Source organism: Acanthochromis polyacanthus, chromosome 1 (assembly GCF_021347895.1).
Source record: "Acanthochromis polyacanthus isolate Apoly-LR-REF ecotype Palm Island chromosome 1, KAUST_Apoly_ChrSc, whole genome shotgun sequence".
Lineage (NCBI taxonomy): Eukaryota > Metazoa > Chordata > Actinopteri > Pomacentridae > Acanthochromis > Acanthochromis polyacanthus.
The window spans coordinates 11,418,356-11,435,894 of record NC_067113.1 but is presented as its reverse complement, the minus strand read 5'-3'; the positions used below and the strand labels follow the sequence as shown (position 1 = coordinate 11,435,894).

The 17,539-nt window shown below is 39.6% G+C and overlaps 2 protein-coding genes across 11 annotated transcripts in view; both read right to left on the bottom strand.

Annotated features, from left to right (window-relative positions):
- adck1 (aarF domain containing kinase 1) overlaps nucleotides 1-17,539 on the bottom strand; it is a 430,485-nt gene that overhangs the window by 37,273 nt on the left and 375,673 nt on the right. The gene's annotated exons all lie outside the window — the stretch shown is intronic.
- The window catches only part of nrxn3a (neurexin 3a), a 237,633-nt gene that overhangs the window by 12,145 nt on the left and 207,949 nt on the right, over nucleotides 1-17,539 (bottom strand). For 7 of the 10 annotated variants that reach the window (XM_051939156.1, XM_051939300.1, XM_051938994.1 and 4 more), the window contains 5 exons: nucleotides 14,055-14,236; nucleotides 12,871-13,042; nucleotides 5,479-5,568; nucleotides 3,699-4,006; nucleotides 2,430-2,517 (listed from right to left, as the gene is read on the bottom strand). In XM_051939156.1, the coding sequence (XP_051795116.1) occupies nucleotides 2,430-2,517; nucleotides 3,699-4,006; nucleotides 5,479-5,568; nucleotides 12,871-13,042; nucleotides 14,055-14,236 (840 nt within the window). The remainder of the gene's footprint in view (nucleotides 1-2,429; nucleotides 2,518-3,698; nucleotides 4,007-5,478; nucleotides 5,569-12,870; nucleotides 13,043-14,054; nucleotides 14,237-17,539) is intronic. The other 3 variants (XM_051939205.1, XM_051939027.1, XM_022217796.2) reach the window with 1 other exon arrangement.

The window sequence follows — 17,539 nt, the reverse complement described above, 5'->3', positions numbered from 1 at the left end:
CTCAGATTTTACCTAACTTTGTGTCTGCATTACAGTGAATAACTAAGAGTTTACAGTATTAACAGTTTAAGAACCCTTTTTAATTGCCATCTTATGCAATTAATTGAAAGGAAAGGAGAACAAAAGATTAACAACAGAGAACAGAATCACTTGATAACTTCTCCAGACAAACCAGACAGATAACAGCCACACTGACAAAATAAAGACAGTGTGGGGTAAGATAGACGACATTTGATGACGCTGCGACCGCAAAAATGGCTTACAACTTTAACACAAATGCAGACTAAACAGTCTAAATGCGGGGGGATGTCGAGGATCAGTCAAAAAAGCATGCAAAGAAATGATCAAAGGCCACCCTGAACACAATGATTTGAAGAGTTCGATAAACCATGATATCAGTGATCGCTTCAGAAGAAAATTAATGTTGAAAATATCTGAATTTGTGGCAAAAAAACCCTAAAAAATCTTTTAATACCATCCACTCTAAAATCAATTCAAATGCAGCTCAGCCATCGGGATTAGAAGAAGAGAAATGATGGCGAGACTGAGAGACGAATTAGGAGCTTATTACAGATTATGCTTTGAATTTTTTCTGTTCAGGAAATAAAAAAAGCTGATGGCAAGATTTTTTTAAATATTTTTTTGCCTTTGTATTAATTCTGCAAAAGGAACAGGGATATTTTCTTTAAAAGCTGCAGGGTACAAAGCCACATGGTACCCCAGAAAATACGTGGAAACAGTCATGCCACACAGGATGAGGCCAAAATACAAAAATGCATTTCTGGACAGTTGGCGAATAGACGGGAATGATATCTTGGTAACAAAAGTTAGAAAAAGTCAAAACAACGGGAAATAGCATTGACTTCCAAAAGGAGCAAAGGAAAAGTGAACTGAAAGCATGCAGCTGTCAACGTTAAAGTGATGTTAGGGTTAGAATGGTGTGAATTTCTGTGTAAACACATGATTGGATGACTGGGGCCCTGTCTTTGTCTTTCTTCACAAATCCCCATGGATCTCAGGCTTCACAGCACAGTTTTTAACCCATTTCCACAACAATCTTTCACATACGCTTTGAAAAAATTTGGGAATGACCTTCAAAAAGCAGACTAGACACTGAACTCCTCACCAGTCCTGCATCTGAATATCAGCTTGTGTAGAATATTACCCTTTACAGCGAGATAAAGAACTGCACTACAGACGCCTTACTTAACAGAGACCCTAGTGTTGTTTTAACAAACGATAAAGCTGAATGCATCTTGTTTTGTGGGATGTCTTCAGAGTAGAAACAATCATTTCCAATGCAACATCCCTGAATTCAGTCTGAACGGTTTTGAAAGTAAATTGACTAATATTCTGACATGACATTAAAACCCAATAGCTCCACTTTAAAGATTTTGTCTTTGCTGTCTGGGTGAATATCAGCATTCAGATAAGCAATCATTGGAAAGACTATATTGTGTTTCAATGGGTAACTCAAATAAAACATCCTATTAAAACTGAAAACTTTTCAGATAATAATCTCTCATTCAAAAGGTGTGTTAAAGGTCATTATTTGGTTTGATACTAACATATGACTCAAAAGTTGCTAAAATAGGGAAATTCCCAAATTCTTTCAAACTGATTCTCTGAAGTTATCACAACATTTTAGAATTTTTTTTTTTAATAATTATATACAAAAAAGACAGAATAACAAGTACACCTAAAAGCAAAAGTATGACCCAAAAGAAAAGAAAAACCTGTACACAGAAATTCAATGATATCTGTTCTCTATCACATGTACCAACGCAAGCCTCTAAATCTGGAGAAACACGGATGAAAACCAAAAAGTACAAAAGAAAAAAACAACAATGTAATCTAGGCAACACTCATTTTAGCTGAAAACAAAATTTAAGAACAAAAAAACTGTCAAAATGTTCTGTTTGGAAATGAAAACCAGTGGAGCTTTGAATGGCAGGAGCGATGGACTCAAACATGACGTGGAACATTTTGCAGCATCAATGCAGAGAACATGGTCCACCGTCATACAAATGTAGCACACTTGTGATGACATGTACTAAGCCCTATTATTCCTTTCAGCAGACAACATTTGTATGTATACTGGTGACCATGTTAACCACTTTGAAAGTCCCCATGTGCAAGTGTAGCTCATGATATCAATGGTTTTCTGTGGTACTGCTGTCAACTAGCCACATACTGAACAAACTGTGTGTATGACTGCTTTCAATTTGACTTTAAACTTTGTCTTTTGCAATGCAGCTCTCCTTGGATTGGGTCATGTAGAGTGCAGCTTGCTAGTCTGGCCGTTACTACATCGGCTGTTTATGAAGTTACACTTTGTCTAACCATGGGGGTGTGATGCTTTGAGGATGTCTTCATCCTCTGATGCCGATGGGTGAATGCACAAAGAAAGCAAGCAAATGCAAACTAACCTAGCCCACCTGCTTGGCTTTCACACTCCTCCAGGTCTTCGTCATCGCTCGAACACTCTGCAGATGACCCCATGTCATCTCCCGTATGCTTCATAGGTTGGTCATCAGAGGTCACATCCACGGTAAAGACACCAAACACAAACAGCCACGGGCAAGAAACAAGGAAACACACAAGGACAGGGGAAGACATACAGATAAAGTTAGAAAGTGAACATCTTTACTGACCATAGAAATGCTAGTTTGATGAAAATATCTTAACTCAGGATTCACCGTGTTTTAGCCTAAGTTGGTGCCAGATGATTATATTGTCATAGCGGTTCATCAGTTTTTGCTACATGAAATAAGTAGAGAATTTTCCAAGTTTCTCCTGGTGGATGACCCCTGAGCGCTTCCTAGAGGATGCTGTGAGTGGTTTGGTCACTGAAAACATGTCTGTTTTCAGTGTTTGGGAAAGAAAAATAGATTCAAAAAGAAACAGTTGTAGAACTAAAAAGAGATTGCAAATAATAGAGAAAGCTTTCCGGTTGTCTTTAGGCTAGTGGATGGTTTGGTGATGGCTTGTTACAGTCCTGTAAGTTCACCAACAATGAAGCAGAGTCCAGTCATGACATTAAATCAGAATCTCAGCAGGTCTGCTTGTTGTTTCCCCTCCCTTTCTCCGCTGTTCTAACATATAGATGGGTCATCACCACCGATCATTTATACTGCATGTTCAACTGTGGCTGAAAACTTCACTGGACCTTGAGTTAAGACTTTTTTTGTCAACAAACTTGTTAAATAAAAGGAAAGTCGAGACAAACAAGATGACTGAAAATCCACTGAGGGCTTATCAGGACTTATCCATCAGAAATCATCCAAGGAACAACTGATTAAATTGTGGGGTGTTTCTGAGTCCCATTAATTCCTACCGCCCGCTACATATTTAGATCATGTGATTCGGTATCCGTACATAACGTACACATGCAGAACACACGCCTGTACTCAGTGCAAAGGCATTTAGTTTGTGGGTATATCTATATTAGATGATGTGATTTCTTATCATCAATAACTAACCAACGAATGACACATTTAAAAAAAAAAAAGTCTGCATTTCTGACAATGCCATATGTGGGAATGAGCAGCCTTGGAGGAGTACTGCGCTCTGATTGCTTTTCTAGTTTTATTTCCTACTGAATGAACTGAAGCACAGAGGGTGGAGAGCTAAAATATGTGCATTGTCCAAATATCTTCAGTGTGGAGTGTAAGTGCCGTTTGGAAGTCTGTTCATACCTGTACAGTTGAGGAGGATCTGTGTTTCCGTGTGGTGGTGGTGGACATCATGGTGGTGGTTTCTATGAAGGTGGTAGACATCTCTGGAGGCATGGCTGTGGTCCTAGCTGAACCTGCCACACTGGGCACATCACCTACCAACCTCACACTGCCATTAATCTTGATGTTAGGGTTGCCCTCAGCGGCCATGTTCAACACCTTAAGGCCATTGTAATAAAGGCCCGACAGTTGACCCTGAAAGGGTCTGCTGCGATCGCTACCACCAATTGCGACTGTTGCTTGAGTGTTGAAAATTGTTAGCTGCCGTCCTGGAGAAGACATCCAGAGTAAGAGACTTTCAACAGAGAAAAGCACATTTTAATACAGAGGATATAATAGAAATGAGTGAACTCCTGCACTATGTCACTTAAATATTACATGTTCTAAAATATGCAAAATCTAAAACCAATTAAAGGATGCAATGTCCCTGATTAAGTGAATTCTCACTCTTGTTGTGTGTAGATTGTACTTTGGGGCCAAAACAGTCAGTGTAGCCAAACTAACTTTTTGACTTTAAAATATATATTCACATAGTTTAAAGAATACTATTCTTCAACAATACAATTTAGATTCATTTACATGTCAGTGATGTTTCACAGGAAGTTAGTAATGTTGAAGGGTTCACTCCACTCCTTTGTAGTCGTAGTATCACTTTCCAACAGGGCCTTATAGTAATGGCTACATAATGAGCAGCTCTAGCAATGATTTAACAGTTTGGTACTTTCCTGTCAGTGTGATATTTTATTGCCTAGACCCGCGTGTGTGGTTTACATTCAAATCACGCTGCAATGAATCGGGTCTCAGATGTTGCACCGAGAACAACGGTCTGCTTCTGGCGCAAAGAGACTCAGCAAAATAAATACCTGGAGAAGGTAATAGAATGATGCCAATATTTAAAACTCTCTCCAGACAGTTAAGTCATTTGAATCTGCATCTAAAAACAACATTTTAAGTGGTTAAAAAGTGGTTTGGGCTAAAGAAATATGGGTACATCTAGCATCAGCATGTCTACAGCTGCCAGATCATCAGTAGGTGGGGTAATCTGCAACCCCAGATCTGAGCCATCACATATTAAATCATCAGAAAATGACCACAAGCTGCTTCAGATTACACCTCCACACACATCAGACTGGTTGGTTAGGAAGCTTCAGACTACTTGGCTGCTTTTTCAACATTTTTGATGAAGGAAAGTTGTTTGACTCACCGTTATGTCACATCAGTGCTGATCAGTGATTTGCATCTAGTGATACAGCAGAATTCTGACAGAAACAGTGTTGGACTGATGACAGCAATCACTGAGTCACTAATACTTTAATGTGATTGGCTGAGATGTTTTAGTGTCATTTTAATGTGTGTAACGTGGCTGATAAATACGACAGAATGTAGAGTTAAGTTCTGTAGGCAGTCCTTTCACTATTACTACAACACAGTGATTTATTACACAGTAATTCATTTTGCAATTTATTGGTTCATTTATTTTGTTATTTCACATCTTATTTAGTGATTAGATTTTCATTCTTATCCCACATATAGTTGCATACAGTCATGTTCAGGCTCAGACCACGGCAGCTTGTTGTAAACAGAAAGCATCAACAGGAAGTGTCTGAATGTGTATATGAGCATGTTATCACGTGCATTAATGCAGTATTCCTGTTGTCCTCAGAGACAGCGAGCATGCGTTTCATCCTCTCCTTCACATTCAGAACAGTGAGCACACAGAAATAAGTTTATGTGAAATTACCTTTCTCTTGTAGCCATTCTTCTACTGGTCTGGTATATTTGAAAGGAATTTTCTTATTGGCCATTTGATAGCGTTCAATGTCGCTGTTCCCTTTAAAGTTTAAGAAAAAATTTATGAAGACATTTATGGATCATCAGGATCACTGCGGGAAATATCGCAAACATTTACAAAAGGTTAGAGTGATTTTAGCAAAAACTTACATTTTGATTGCAAATGTTTTAGCAACGAGATAACTAGGGCTCAAAATCTTTGGTTTTTTTTTGGTCATCAATTAAACCAAAACCCCTTTCTAACAAGTTATTTACCCCATTTTTCCTCTTCATTTAGTGTAGAGAGTATCCACTGATGTCACGGTTCATCTGTAACCACTGAGTGGAGTATCACTGCGCCCTCTCTGCATGGTAGGAGCTGTTATACTCTGACAAATGTCTACAATGTCCACAATACAATCCCCCTAACAGTCAGTTTTGCCCTTTTCTTTCCTCCTTATTAACTTTAAGGTTGATAAACTCATCACTTTCCTCCCTGACAGCATCAGATCGCTCAAAATCTTCATCAAACAGAATATGTACACAGAGCGAAACTCAAACAAACATTTCCTCCTTCAATAACTCGTGTATTTTTCACTTCATCAGAAACACACACATTGTCTGTGTTGGATTGAAACCAGACAATGACTCATATTTTTATTTTATTTTATTTTTTTATGAACACTCCGTCAAGTTGAGATTTTCTGGATGTCTTTGCATCATTTTATATAAACTTCACCATCGTTTGGCCTCATGTACATGGAGTCTGTGGAATCATCAGAATCTTAACTCCGATTTAAAAGGTTTTTTTGTGTTTGTTACTGGGTTGTACGGTGATCAATGGTTCGCATCTCAGCCTTGCAGCTAGAAGATCCCCGGTTCGTGTCCCGGCCTTCCTGGGATCTGTCTACATGGAGTCTCCATGTTCTCCTGTACATGTGTGGCTTTTCTCCAGGTTCTCCAGCTTCCTCCCACAGTCCACAAACATGCTGAGGTGAATTGGGGATTCTAAACTGTCTGTAGGTGTGAATGTGAGTGTGATTGTTTGTCTCTATGTGTAGCCCTGTGATAGACCGTTACCTGTCCAGGTGTTCCCTGCCTTCACTCATCTAATAGATGATGGATGGATTTATTAAAATCTTTGGGACCCTGGATGTCTTTAAAAGATTCAGAAATTGAACAGACCACAGGAAGTGATCTTTTTACACAAAACATCCAGTTTAATTTTTGGCTATCAGTTATAACTTGATGCTTTTGATTCTATTTTACTCCCAGATACAGTCGTAACCATGGAGACCACATCAGCAGTGACATCACATGCATACTCTCTCCTTCTATCTGCAAGCAGCAATTTTCACTCAATAACGTCTCAGTAACAGTCAGCTTTGTTTTTTATTAGTTCAGATATATTTAAATAAAACTCAGAAAAGAAACCAAAAAGGATGAGCCCTGAGTTTTTGTTTTTTTTAAAATTAGTAAAAGCATTTGCCACTGTACTGTAGTTTTGTTTTGTGTGCATCATAAGATTCAGAATAATCTCTCCTGGACACTTCTGAGGCAAATGGGTACCGGGACGACACAATACACAGCACAAAAAGTTTTATTCAGACTTTATCTAAAGTTCACTGGACAGCATCTGCATGTTATGGTCGTGGCACAGAAAGCATTTTAAAGCTACGAAGGAGAATCTAAAATGAGGATACTCTGCTGTAAATCTATCTGAATGGTAAAATCTCGGAACTCAGTGTAGTTTATTGGTGTTAAACAGGAAGATGTATGCCAGGATGCAGAAAAGGTTCACTTGAATGTTGTAATAGTGGAACTAATACTGACAGCTGAAGAGCTTACATGCAGATAAAACAGCTGTATGAGTCAGGAAATGTTCAGCTGACAGGAGAAGGAATAAATGAACCAAAGAGCTTCTGATGACTAAATCTGACCAAAGTCTGTTTTCAGGATCTGACAAATGGTTGAAAAAAAGGCCAGATGTTCATGAAAAAAAATGTTAGAACTGAAGTACAGAAAGCAAAGAAAGGTTTGATATAATGGACAAAAAACTAATCATTGAGAACTGTCATTTAATTAACAGATCTATGGAGTCTTGAGTAGAGAAATCCCTGAAAACATCTCCTGTAGAGACATTGGTTTACTGCTGAGCCGCTATTAACAGACAACAACTTGTATTCAGTAACATTCAAGCCTTTGTCAGACACAAATCAATTCATTCAGCTTCAGTCTGGGAAAACTCTCACATGATCCTTTCACTGCAGCACACATCCAACCCTCCGCTGACGGACTGAAAGCATCAACGCTCTGCTCATTCTCCTGCTGTGTGCTTCACTGTTAACATGAAGGCCGGTCATTGTGTGATTCTGCCACCGCTGATGGCAAAAGCACATAAAGGGGCAAATGTACCATGACTGGATAAGACCGAAATATTTAGCCAAGGTGTTTTCTCTGGTGGAACTAAACTCCTCATCAGTGTTTCATATTACACCATTCACTCATATTGATGAATATACAGGCTGGGCTGAAAGGAGGCTGACAGTTGTTTCACTATTTGTGTCACGTTTTAGATTTAAATTAACCAAACCAGTATTCCATATCCTTTATTCACTTTTTGGAAATGTTATGAAGCTATTTCTTCCAATTATGGCTTCAATTTTAATGTTTTTTTGTTTGGTTTTTACAGGGATTGAGGGCAATAATAATAAAATACAGAGCAAAGAAAGTGGCAAGGAGCCTTTAACATCCCTCACCTTCACACCAGGTGATTTATCACATAAGAAATGAATCTGAAAGCACAGGTTCGATAGTTGTAAGCCTACTTTTGGCCCACCCTGTACAGTGAAACACAGCAGATCACAATAATGCCAAAGCACCAAGACAGACACAATCTTCTGCATATCTTTTTTCTTCTTGTCTGTGAACCTGCACAGTGTTTTGTGATACAGGGAGTGATACAGTACGCTACACAGTCTGTGCTGCATCTTAGTGCTGCTCAAAGTGCTTCATATGTTTCATTAATTCTCATTCACACACACTCTTACACACCAATAGCCCCAGAGCAGGTGTTTGTCTGTCATCAAGAAGTAACCTGTAGGTCCAGAGTCGAGGCCAAAGACACTTTAGTGGAGAGGCTGGGATCAAATGACCGATCATTAGTGGACGACACGCTCTGCAGAATGACTTGAAGGTCAGTCAGGTTCATATTGAAAAGACAAAAGGTGCATCATCTCAATAACCAGCTTTAGAAAGAGAATGACAAAGCAATTAAACCGAACCCCAAGAACACATTTTAGACCGTAAGAACTGAGGATATGAAAGACGACACACAGCCTGGGAAGGACAACACTATCACCATAAACACACACTACCATTCAAAGGTTTGGAGTCACTCAGAAATGTTCTTATTTTTGTAAGAAAAGATTTTTTTTCAGTCAAGATAGCATCAAATGAATGATAAATCCAGTGTAGACATTGTTAATGTGGTAAATGACTATTGTAGCTGGAAACGGCTGATTTTTAATGGAATATCTCCATAGGGGTACAGAGGAACATTTCCAGCAACCATCACTCCTGTGTTCTAATGCTACATTGTGTTAGCTAATGGTGCTGAAAGGCTCATTGATGATTAGAAAACCCTTGTGCAGTTTTGTTAGCACATGGATAAAAGTGGGAGTTTTTATGGAAAACACGGAATGGTCTGGATGACTCCAAACTTTTAAACAGTAGTGTAAGCTGAATATCTGGTTTTGGTAGGAGGAGGTCTGATCTGTCCCTGTCCTTAAACCAGGGACACTTCCAGGGGTCTGCATGAAGGGATCTTCCCCTTACATCTAGTCTCTGAACATCTTGCTGTTCTACTACTGCAGCTTGCTGAAAGGGTCTTGCTGTTTCCATCATGTCCCCATCTAGGTCAGGCACCTGGAAACGCTGCCAAACAGCCAAATACAGAATGCCCCTTTAATGAAAAAGGCCACACTGAACTGCAGGACATTATACTCAGAGACCCAGCACAGCAGGACAATTAGTCCGTTACACTTGTCTCCAGCACACCAGGACTCCAGGCTGCTGATCACCCATGGAAACGTGTTGCACTGAACCCAAGCACTGAAATAAGTGATGGAGCAGGCTGGTGGATTCTGTGCTGCTGCAGGGCTTTTGTTCCGGACAGGATAATGATGGAAATCGCCTTGAAGTCTGTACCAGGTCTATTCATTACAAGAGACTTAGAAGGTCCCCCATAGGAGGGATTTATTGGTATTATTGTTCTTTTGTTGTTGTTGTTTTATGATAAAAGTCTCTGTACAGGGAACATATTTGATTCTGGACCATGATCACTCTTTATCACATCTTCTTCTTCTACAGTAAACGTGTAGAATATTTTTTCTTCAGTCTGTTGTGGACTAAAAATGCCTCTGGGATGCCCTGGTAGCTCAACAGGTTGAACAGATGACCCACAAACAGCAGCTGTAGTTCCAACACACTGGTCATGGGTTTGAGTCCGACCCAAACTCTTCTCCCTACATTTCCTGTCTCTCTCTTCACTGTAATAAAGGCCAAAAAATGCCTCTGTGTCCATGGCACTGGTTTTACCAAATCAAGAAAATGTCAAATTCCAACGCGCATAATTTTTACCAAAGCTCCTCATTAACATTCAGCAAGTTTCACTGTGCAGAAGAAGCTGTTGACATCAATGCTGCTTCCTGTTTGGGCTCATAATATCTATATCTATGTGTGTGTGTGTGTGTGTATATATATATATATATGTATATATATATATAAAATGCAGTTTACATGCAATCTCCTGCCCATATTTATTCTATTTTATTAGTTTTTATTTGATCTCGTTACCTCCTCTCTGTACTGCATATATCTTGCCTCTTTTGTTTAGTATAATTTTGTTTTATATGTACATTTGATTTTACTATTTTTTGTTAACTTAGCGTGTTATCAACGCATTATTCAGAGGCAGCTACTTATACTTTCATCATGCCCTCATGTATGATGACAATAACTCTATTCTATTCTTCTAAATAGACAGCGACGGACACCACAGAGACACTGTTGTTGCTGTTAGGTCTGATAAATTCTCTGCAGCTGTGATTATGTGAGGGTCAGTCTGATGTAAATTTTGTGATCTTCAGCAGGAGTCTGCATGGACGCCTCCACACTTGTCCACGTGCAGGACAAAATCTGTGCCTGTGTGATGACAAAGATTCAAACACGTGTGTAGAAGCTGACCTACTGTTTAGATGAACAAATTCCCCCAAAGCAGGCTAGAGAAGTAGTATAATCACAGCCACTACCTGTCTGTGGTGTCTGCAACTATATGCACAAGGTCTACATGGTAGCATAATCAAGGCTACATATGACCAGACCTGTGCAGAAAGTCGGCATCAACATACTCCGTGCATGAACACGAATGTTAAACATGTGCAGTGTTGCCCTCATGGATTTTACACATTTTGGGCTCCACACAGATGTCCGCTGATCCTTCATACTCTTGGACATGAAGTTAAACACTAGAATAACTGATAAGTTCACCAATAAGCTATGAACAGGGTATTTTCTGGACAACTGGAAGAATTCAGCAGCTGGTTAACAGCCAGCAAAATTGAAACTAAATATTACTCACATTCTATCCAGTTACATACACCACTGTCCAAAAGTCTGGGCTCATCCAGAGAATGAAAACTCCCACTTTTATCCATGTGCTAACATAACTGCACAAGGGTTTTCTAATCATCAATTAGCCTTTCAACACCATTAGCTAACACAATGTAGCATTAGAACACAGGAGTGATGGTTGCTGGAAATGTTCCTCTGCACCTCTATGGAGATATTCCATTAAAAATCAGCTGTTTCCAGATAGAATAGTCATTTACCACATTAACTATGTCTACACTGGATTTATCATTCATTTACTGTTATCTTCATGGGAAAAAATGCTTTTCTTTCAAAAATAAGGACATTTCTGAGTGACCACAAACCTTTGAACGGTGGTGTAGATGATTTTATTTCCCTCTACGTCTCTTTTCTTTCAAGCTAAAGACTCATTTATATTTAACACCATTCTCTAATTACTCTCTTCCATCCAGAATTCCTCACAGAAACTGGATTTGTCTGATTTGAGCTTTCCATCACACAGATCTGAAGTCACCAAGAAGGTCTGGTCCTCTAGAAACATGAGGTTTTGACTGAGAGTCCTCTTAAATTTAGCTTTTCTCAGTTTCAAAGCCACAAACCATGTCACTTTTACTGTCTGTCCATGCAAAACCTAACACAAAGCCAAACCCCAGCGATGTAGCTGGCAGTTCCAGCAGGCCTTGGAGAGTGGGAAACAGGGGAGAGTGTGGGAGCTGGGAGACGATGCACAAACGAGAGCAATCATCCTCTGCCAAGCTGTGCTGCTTCTAAATGATGAGATCAGCAGGATGTGGATTATCACACGCAGTTAGCAGCAACTTTTCCCCTCTTCCCTTTTTCCCCTCCCATTTGAAAACACACACCAAAGCTCTACTCACAGCAGAGAAGTGGGCTCTGTGTGCACGCAGACAGGAGGCAAATGAAAGAAAGCCCTGAACCCTTGACCCCCACAGAGAAGGGATCTGATGGAACTGTTCTGCTGGAGGGGGGAGCTGTGTTGGCATGATGTGGATCCACTTAACCCACTCAGGAAAGGGTCACAACAGATGAATACAAAGTTGTTCTGAGTGATCATCTTTCTGCTATGATGGAACATTTTCATACTGAAGGCAGTGATCTGTTCCATTTATGGTTCTATGAGTGTGTAAATGGTAAAAATCTGATGGTGTGGACTCCACAGTCACCAAATCCCATGAAACCCCTGAACTGATGTTTTAAGCAGTTTTCTCCAGGAACAAAAAAAAACATAAAAACACCAAATCTTTCTGTCTCTCTGTGATGCCTGTCACATATTGGGGATCAATGACTTAAAAACTAGCTGCCTCCTTTTAAATGACTCCTGTGGGGTTAGCTTTTAAGGTGAGTCGCTTTAGAAATGTCTGTTCTGAGCACCAGATTCTGCTGCAGTTCCTGCTGGAGACCAACAGAGGTCCACAGAGTTCACAGAAAACTGCTGATGAGTGGTTCTGTGACTGAATGGATAAAATGTTTATGCTACTGACAGATAAACTCCATCATGACATAACTTAACTTCCACACATGTGTTTGTCTCAGAAAAAGTTTCTTTAGATGGGAACAAAAGCTTCTGGTCTCCTAAAGCAGATGCTGCCCAGAGACCTCCTCAGCTGGATCAAAACAACATGATCCTGTTGCCTAATTCTAGTTGTTAATTGTTATCCTTTCATATTTGATTGATTAATGGGCATTGTACCTGTTGGGAAATGCTCGTTGATGGACCAGTTATCCACCTGCAGCGTGGCGTTGCCACCGTTCCTGGTGAAACGGACAACGTGATACTTCCCATCATTCACTGGGGTGCTGCTCTCCTGCACACCGATGTCCACGGTGCCGATGTTGAACGTCACTCCAATCTTTCCTTGTTGCTGAAATAAGAAAACATGCATATTATTATTACTGCAATGTTACTGCTTCATTATTATAATAAATTCTGTGTAAATACATATCAGGTGTCGTGTTCAACAGAAAACAGAACGAGAATCTAAAATACAGAGATTATGACTATATTATCCTCCAACGTGGAAACAGTTTGTTTTTATTTTATATTATTGTCTAATACTGATCTTTGTAATGGAATGGGAAGTGGGAACAGATAACATATTGTGTAGCAGAAAACTCAGATCTTACAATATAACAGTCACGGCCCACATTTACACTACCGTTCAAATGTCTGGGGTCACTTACAAATGTCCTCATTAATGAAAGAAAAGCTGTTCTTTTTCAATGAACATGACATTAAATGAATGATAAATCCAGTGTAGACATTGTTAATGTGGTAAATGACTATTGTAGCTGGAAACAGCTGATTTTTAATGGAATATCTCCATAGGGGTACAGAGGAACATTTCCAGCAACCATCACTCCTGTGTTCTAATGCTACATTGTGTTAGCTAATGGTGTTGAAAGGCTAATTGATGATTAGAAAACCCTTGTGCAGTTATGTTAGCACATGGATAAAAGTGGGAGTTTTCGTGGAAAACATGGAATGGTCTGGATGAGGCCAGACTATTGGTGTAAGTGTATAGGATGGTGAATGAGAAAACAAATAAGTTCTGTTCTTTTTTATTTTAGATGGTATTTGTTTTCTGATTCTTGTTTTGCTTTTGCATCTTTTTTTTATGTCTTTTGTTGGCTTTATCAGACAGGTTAGTAGAGCGGCAGATAGGAAAGTAGGGAGAAGATGGAGGGAAGACCTGCAGTAAAGGACTGTGAACCGGAATGGAACCCAGGCTGCTGTGTTTGCTACACTACGCAGGTAAATACGCCAACAAAGATGTTGATTTCTAACAAACAGTAAAGGTGCTACTAAGTGACAAACAGAAAAGGAAAACAAAGTGAAAACTGACACTTCACCAGACAGAAAGTGAGAGAACTTACTATGTGCAGCATGAGGTAGTCCCCTAGACCAGGGGCGCTGTCGATCCGGACCAGGATGCCGTCCTTCAGGGAGGTGCTGAAGCCCACGGTCAGTCTGTCCGTCCTGGTGCTCGGCCTCTCATTGGCCGGCCACTTGAATGTAATGAGGCCTCCTCCTTTGCCAAAGATGTACGTCGTCCCAGCTGAGCAGAGCAGAAGGAGGAAGTTTAATTATCAACTGAACTCTGAACTAAAACAAGGACCACATCATGGTCACATCATCGTGTGCAGCTTTTTTAATATGACTGAATGGTTTTAATATCAGTTCCGTTGGGTCCTCTCAGCCTCACAGGTAGCTTGATATCAAATGTCCATTTTTTATACATTTTTCAATTTCTTTTTCTTGTATGTCAGTGTTTTAGTTCAGATCTTACCCATTATAGACCGTTTTCCATTCTGGATCTTCAACACTTCTGAGCTTTTAGTTGGAAACCTTTGCATGCTAACACCGTCAGTGTGGGTTTAAAGAGCAGCAGAGTCTGCCTGCTGCTCCAGTAGTGGTTGTCAATGACGGATCAGCAGCTGTGGTTACTTCATGTAGGTTTTCTGACTGAGCAGAAGACTGGTTTACTGGTTTTGTGTGAAAAATAGGTGCTGTCTGTTGTTAATAGAGTTCCCCAAAGGTTTTCCGTAGGATGCTCTTTACTTAAGAAAACCTTGTAATATTTACCAGCAAACTAGTAATATCTGACTGCAAACATTTCTTTAGTCCACGAGAGTTAAATAAAACCGTTACTGATATTTCAAAGATGTGGTATGGTAATTAGTTTTTCCAGAATTTTCCTTTTAAAATATGACACACCCTGAAGAAGATTGGAAGTTTGATCTCTGTCCTCTCTGCTCTACATGATCGGGAAACAATGAAAGAAGCTCAGAGTACCACTAAGGTAAATGCGTGTAGTACAAGTGCAGACCTTTTACTATTTACCATACACTATACGTAGAGCCGTATATGCTCTGTTCTGGCCCATATTTCTGCTGCTAAACTGTGTTCTGTTGTTAAATGAGTGAATCACTGATCCAGTGTGTGACCTATTATACTGAACCTCCTGTGACTTTTTCCAAAACCCAACCAACCAATGCTCTCACACACAAAAACACAATCACACACATATCCAGACACACACATGCTTTCTGATGCTTTCAAACAGCCCAGACGGATGAGTCGATTCTTTGCTGAGGCAGATAAATCCAGTCACAAAAGCATTTTACTGCCGGAGCCCACAACCCAACTCTTTCCTCTCTACCCAAGCTGCTTTAGCCTCTACAAACGATGAAAACACTGCCTCCCCTTGTGTCTGCTAAAAACAAATGTTTATTCATCTGCCGGTACGGTGGCTGTAGCTGTTTCAGCTGCATGCTCCACAAATCTCCCCCTCCAATGTTCTTCTATAGGACTGCACACCTGCACAAGCAGAAAGACAACTATGGAAATCTGTAAATGCTTTTACCCCTAAGGAGGAAGAGCTCAATGCAGCATTGTGTGCAGTACAATAAAATCACAATCCCATACAGAGTGTGTTGCTCTATCATAGTTCTGTGGTACGTTGGTGCTATACGGTAGCCTGTACTGCATATTCAAATGGTTTGCACAGAATGAGCTTAACAGAGGACATGAGGACAGGTATGGCTGTCATAGAATCAGCTGACTAACAACACCAGTCTGTGCAGCAGAGAACCACTGTCATGTTCAGACGTACTGACGATGGCAGACGACTCAGTTATAACAGCTCAGAACGTAGACGAGATGAGATAAAAAACAGCAGAAGACCATGTTGAGAACAGAGCAGTGATGTAAGGTTGCAGTGGACACAGACTCACTCACACCGGACAGCTGAAGATAGAAAAATGCAGACGGTCTAAGCACTCCTTGATGAGCTTCAAACCTTTCTGGAGAATGTTGATAGTCAAACTGTTTGAACATCTGTAGTGAACTGAGCACAGAATTCCATTAAAAAAGAACAAAGGATGATGTTTTTGCTGTTCATTGTTTTGGTGAACAGAATGAAGTTTTAGAGAAATGACAGTTTATGTCAAACTCTCAGTCTCTGTCCAAGGTGCTGAAGCAACGTTCACTGACAGAAAGACATGAAGTCAGAGTCATACAGGAATAAAATCAACACACGTCCATAGCTGCTTGGTAATACAACACATTTTTACTGACTTGTGCTACTCCTCTGTAAAAAATTTCACACTCACATCTTAATAATAATAAATAATAAATCTGGTGCAAACTAAAAAAAGTTCACATTTAATTATCTGATAATGGAGAAGATATATTCATTAGGACAGCTATTGGGATTCATCTTTATTTGAACAAAGTGTTTACAGAAAGCAGACAGGAATATGGAATAGAGTTTTTCTACTTACATTTTTACAATCTACAAATTAGATGTTTTATTCCCCCATTCCTCTGCCCATCAGCTTTAGTAAAATAATCCACCATGCTAAACAGATAAATATTTCATATGCATTAAGTTCTACAAGTAGAATCAGAATAGAGACACATGATGTTAAACTCCAAATTAAGGTCACAGTTGGTTTATAAAGTTCAAAAAACAACTTAAAGATATACTTATAGTAATGTAATGTTAGGTGGTCAGAAATACTATTTTATTACAGCCTTAAGGACTTCAACTGAATTTTCTCTACAGAAGCTCAAGATGAAAATGAATTCAATAAAGTTATCTTCACTAAAACTGTGCATAAAGTCTTTGCAACTGCTCTTGAAACTAAACCTGCAAATGTGCCACTGAGCATTATTTCTTACATGACACTGATAATGATTGTTGCACTGAATGAACACATAATATAGCATCATTTCATTAGGAAATGAGTGGCACTGACCATGGTAACTCCTTCACACAATAGATGATTGAGTTGCATCCCTGTTACTGCATATTTTTACACTGCAGATGAGTGGGACAACAAACAGTTAAAAAATAACTAAAAAAAGAAAAGCCAGCATTCATATAGTTTTCTCGTAAAATTCTGGTTTGAGCTGGCTTAGGTTCAGTAATCTCAGACTGTAGTATAGTCCTAGATTATTCCTGTGATTGGGCTCTGGGCTGAGATGTGTCCTCTGAACTTTATTACAATGACAGATCTCTTCATCACTTATCTGCGATATTTCTGAGTGGAAGCTCAAGTACCAGAACGTTTACTATGATACAGTGCTTTAACTGACCAGCAGACATGTGCATAGCTGGATATTTACAAGGTGCTTCATATGACGCTTATGTTTTATAATGTCTCAGTCAAGTGTTTTTGACCATCAGGTTCTGTGGATCTTCCAATATCTAGTCCGATCATCTGTGTACACTGCCATTCAAAAGTCTAACCCTAACCCTCATCAATGAGCCTTTCAGCACCATTAGCTAACACAATGTAGCATTAGAACACAGGAGTGATGGTTGCTGGAAATGTTCCTCTGTACCCCTATGGAG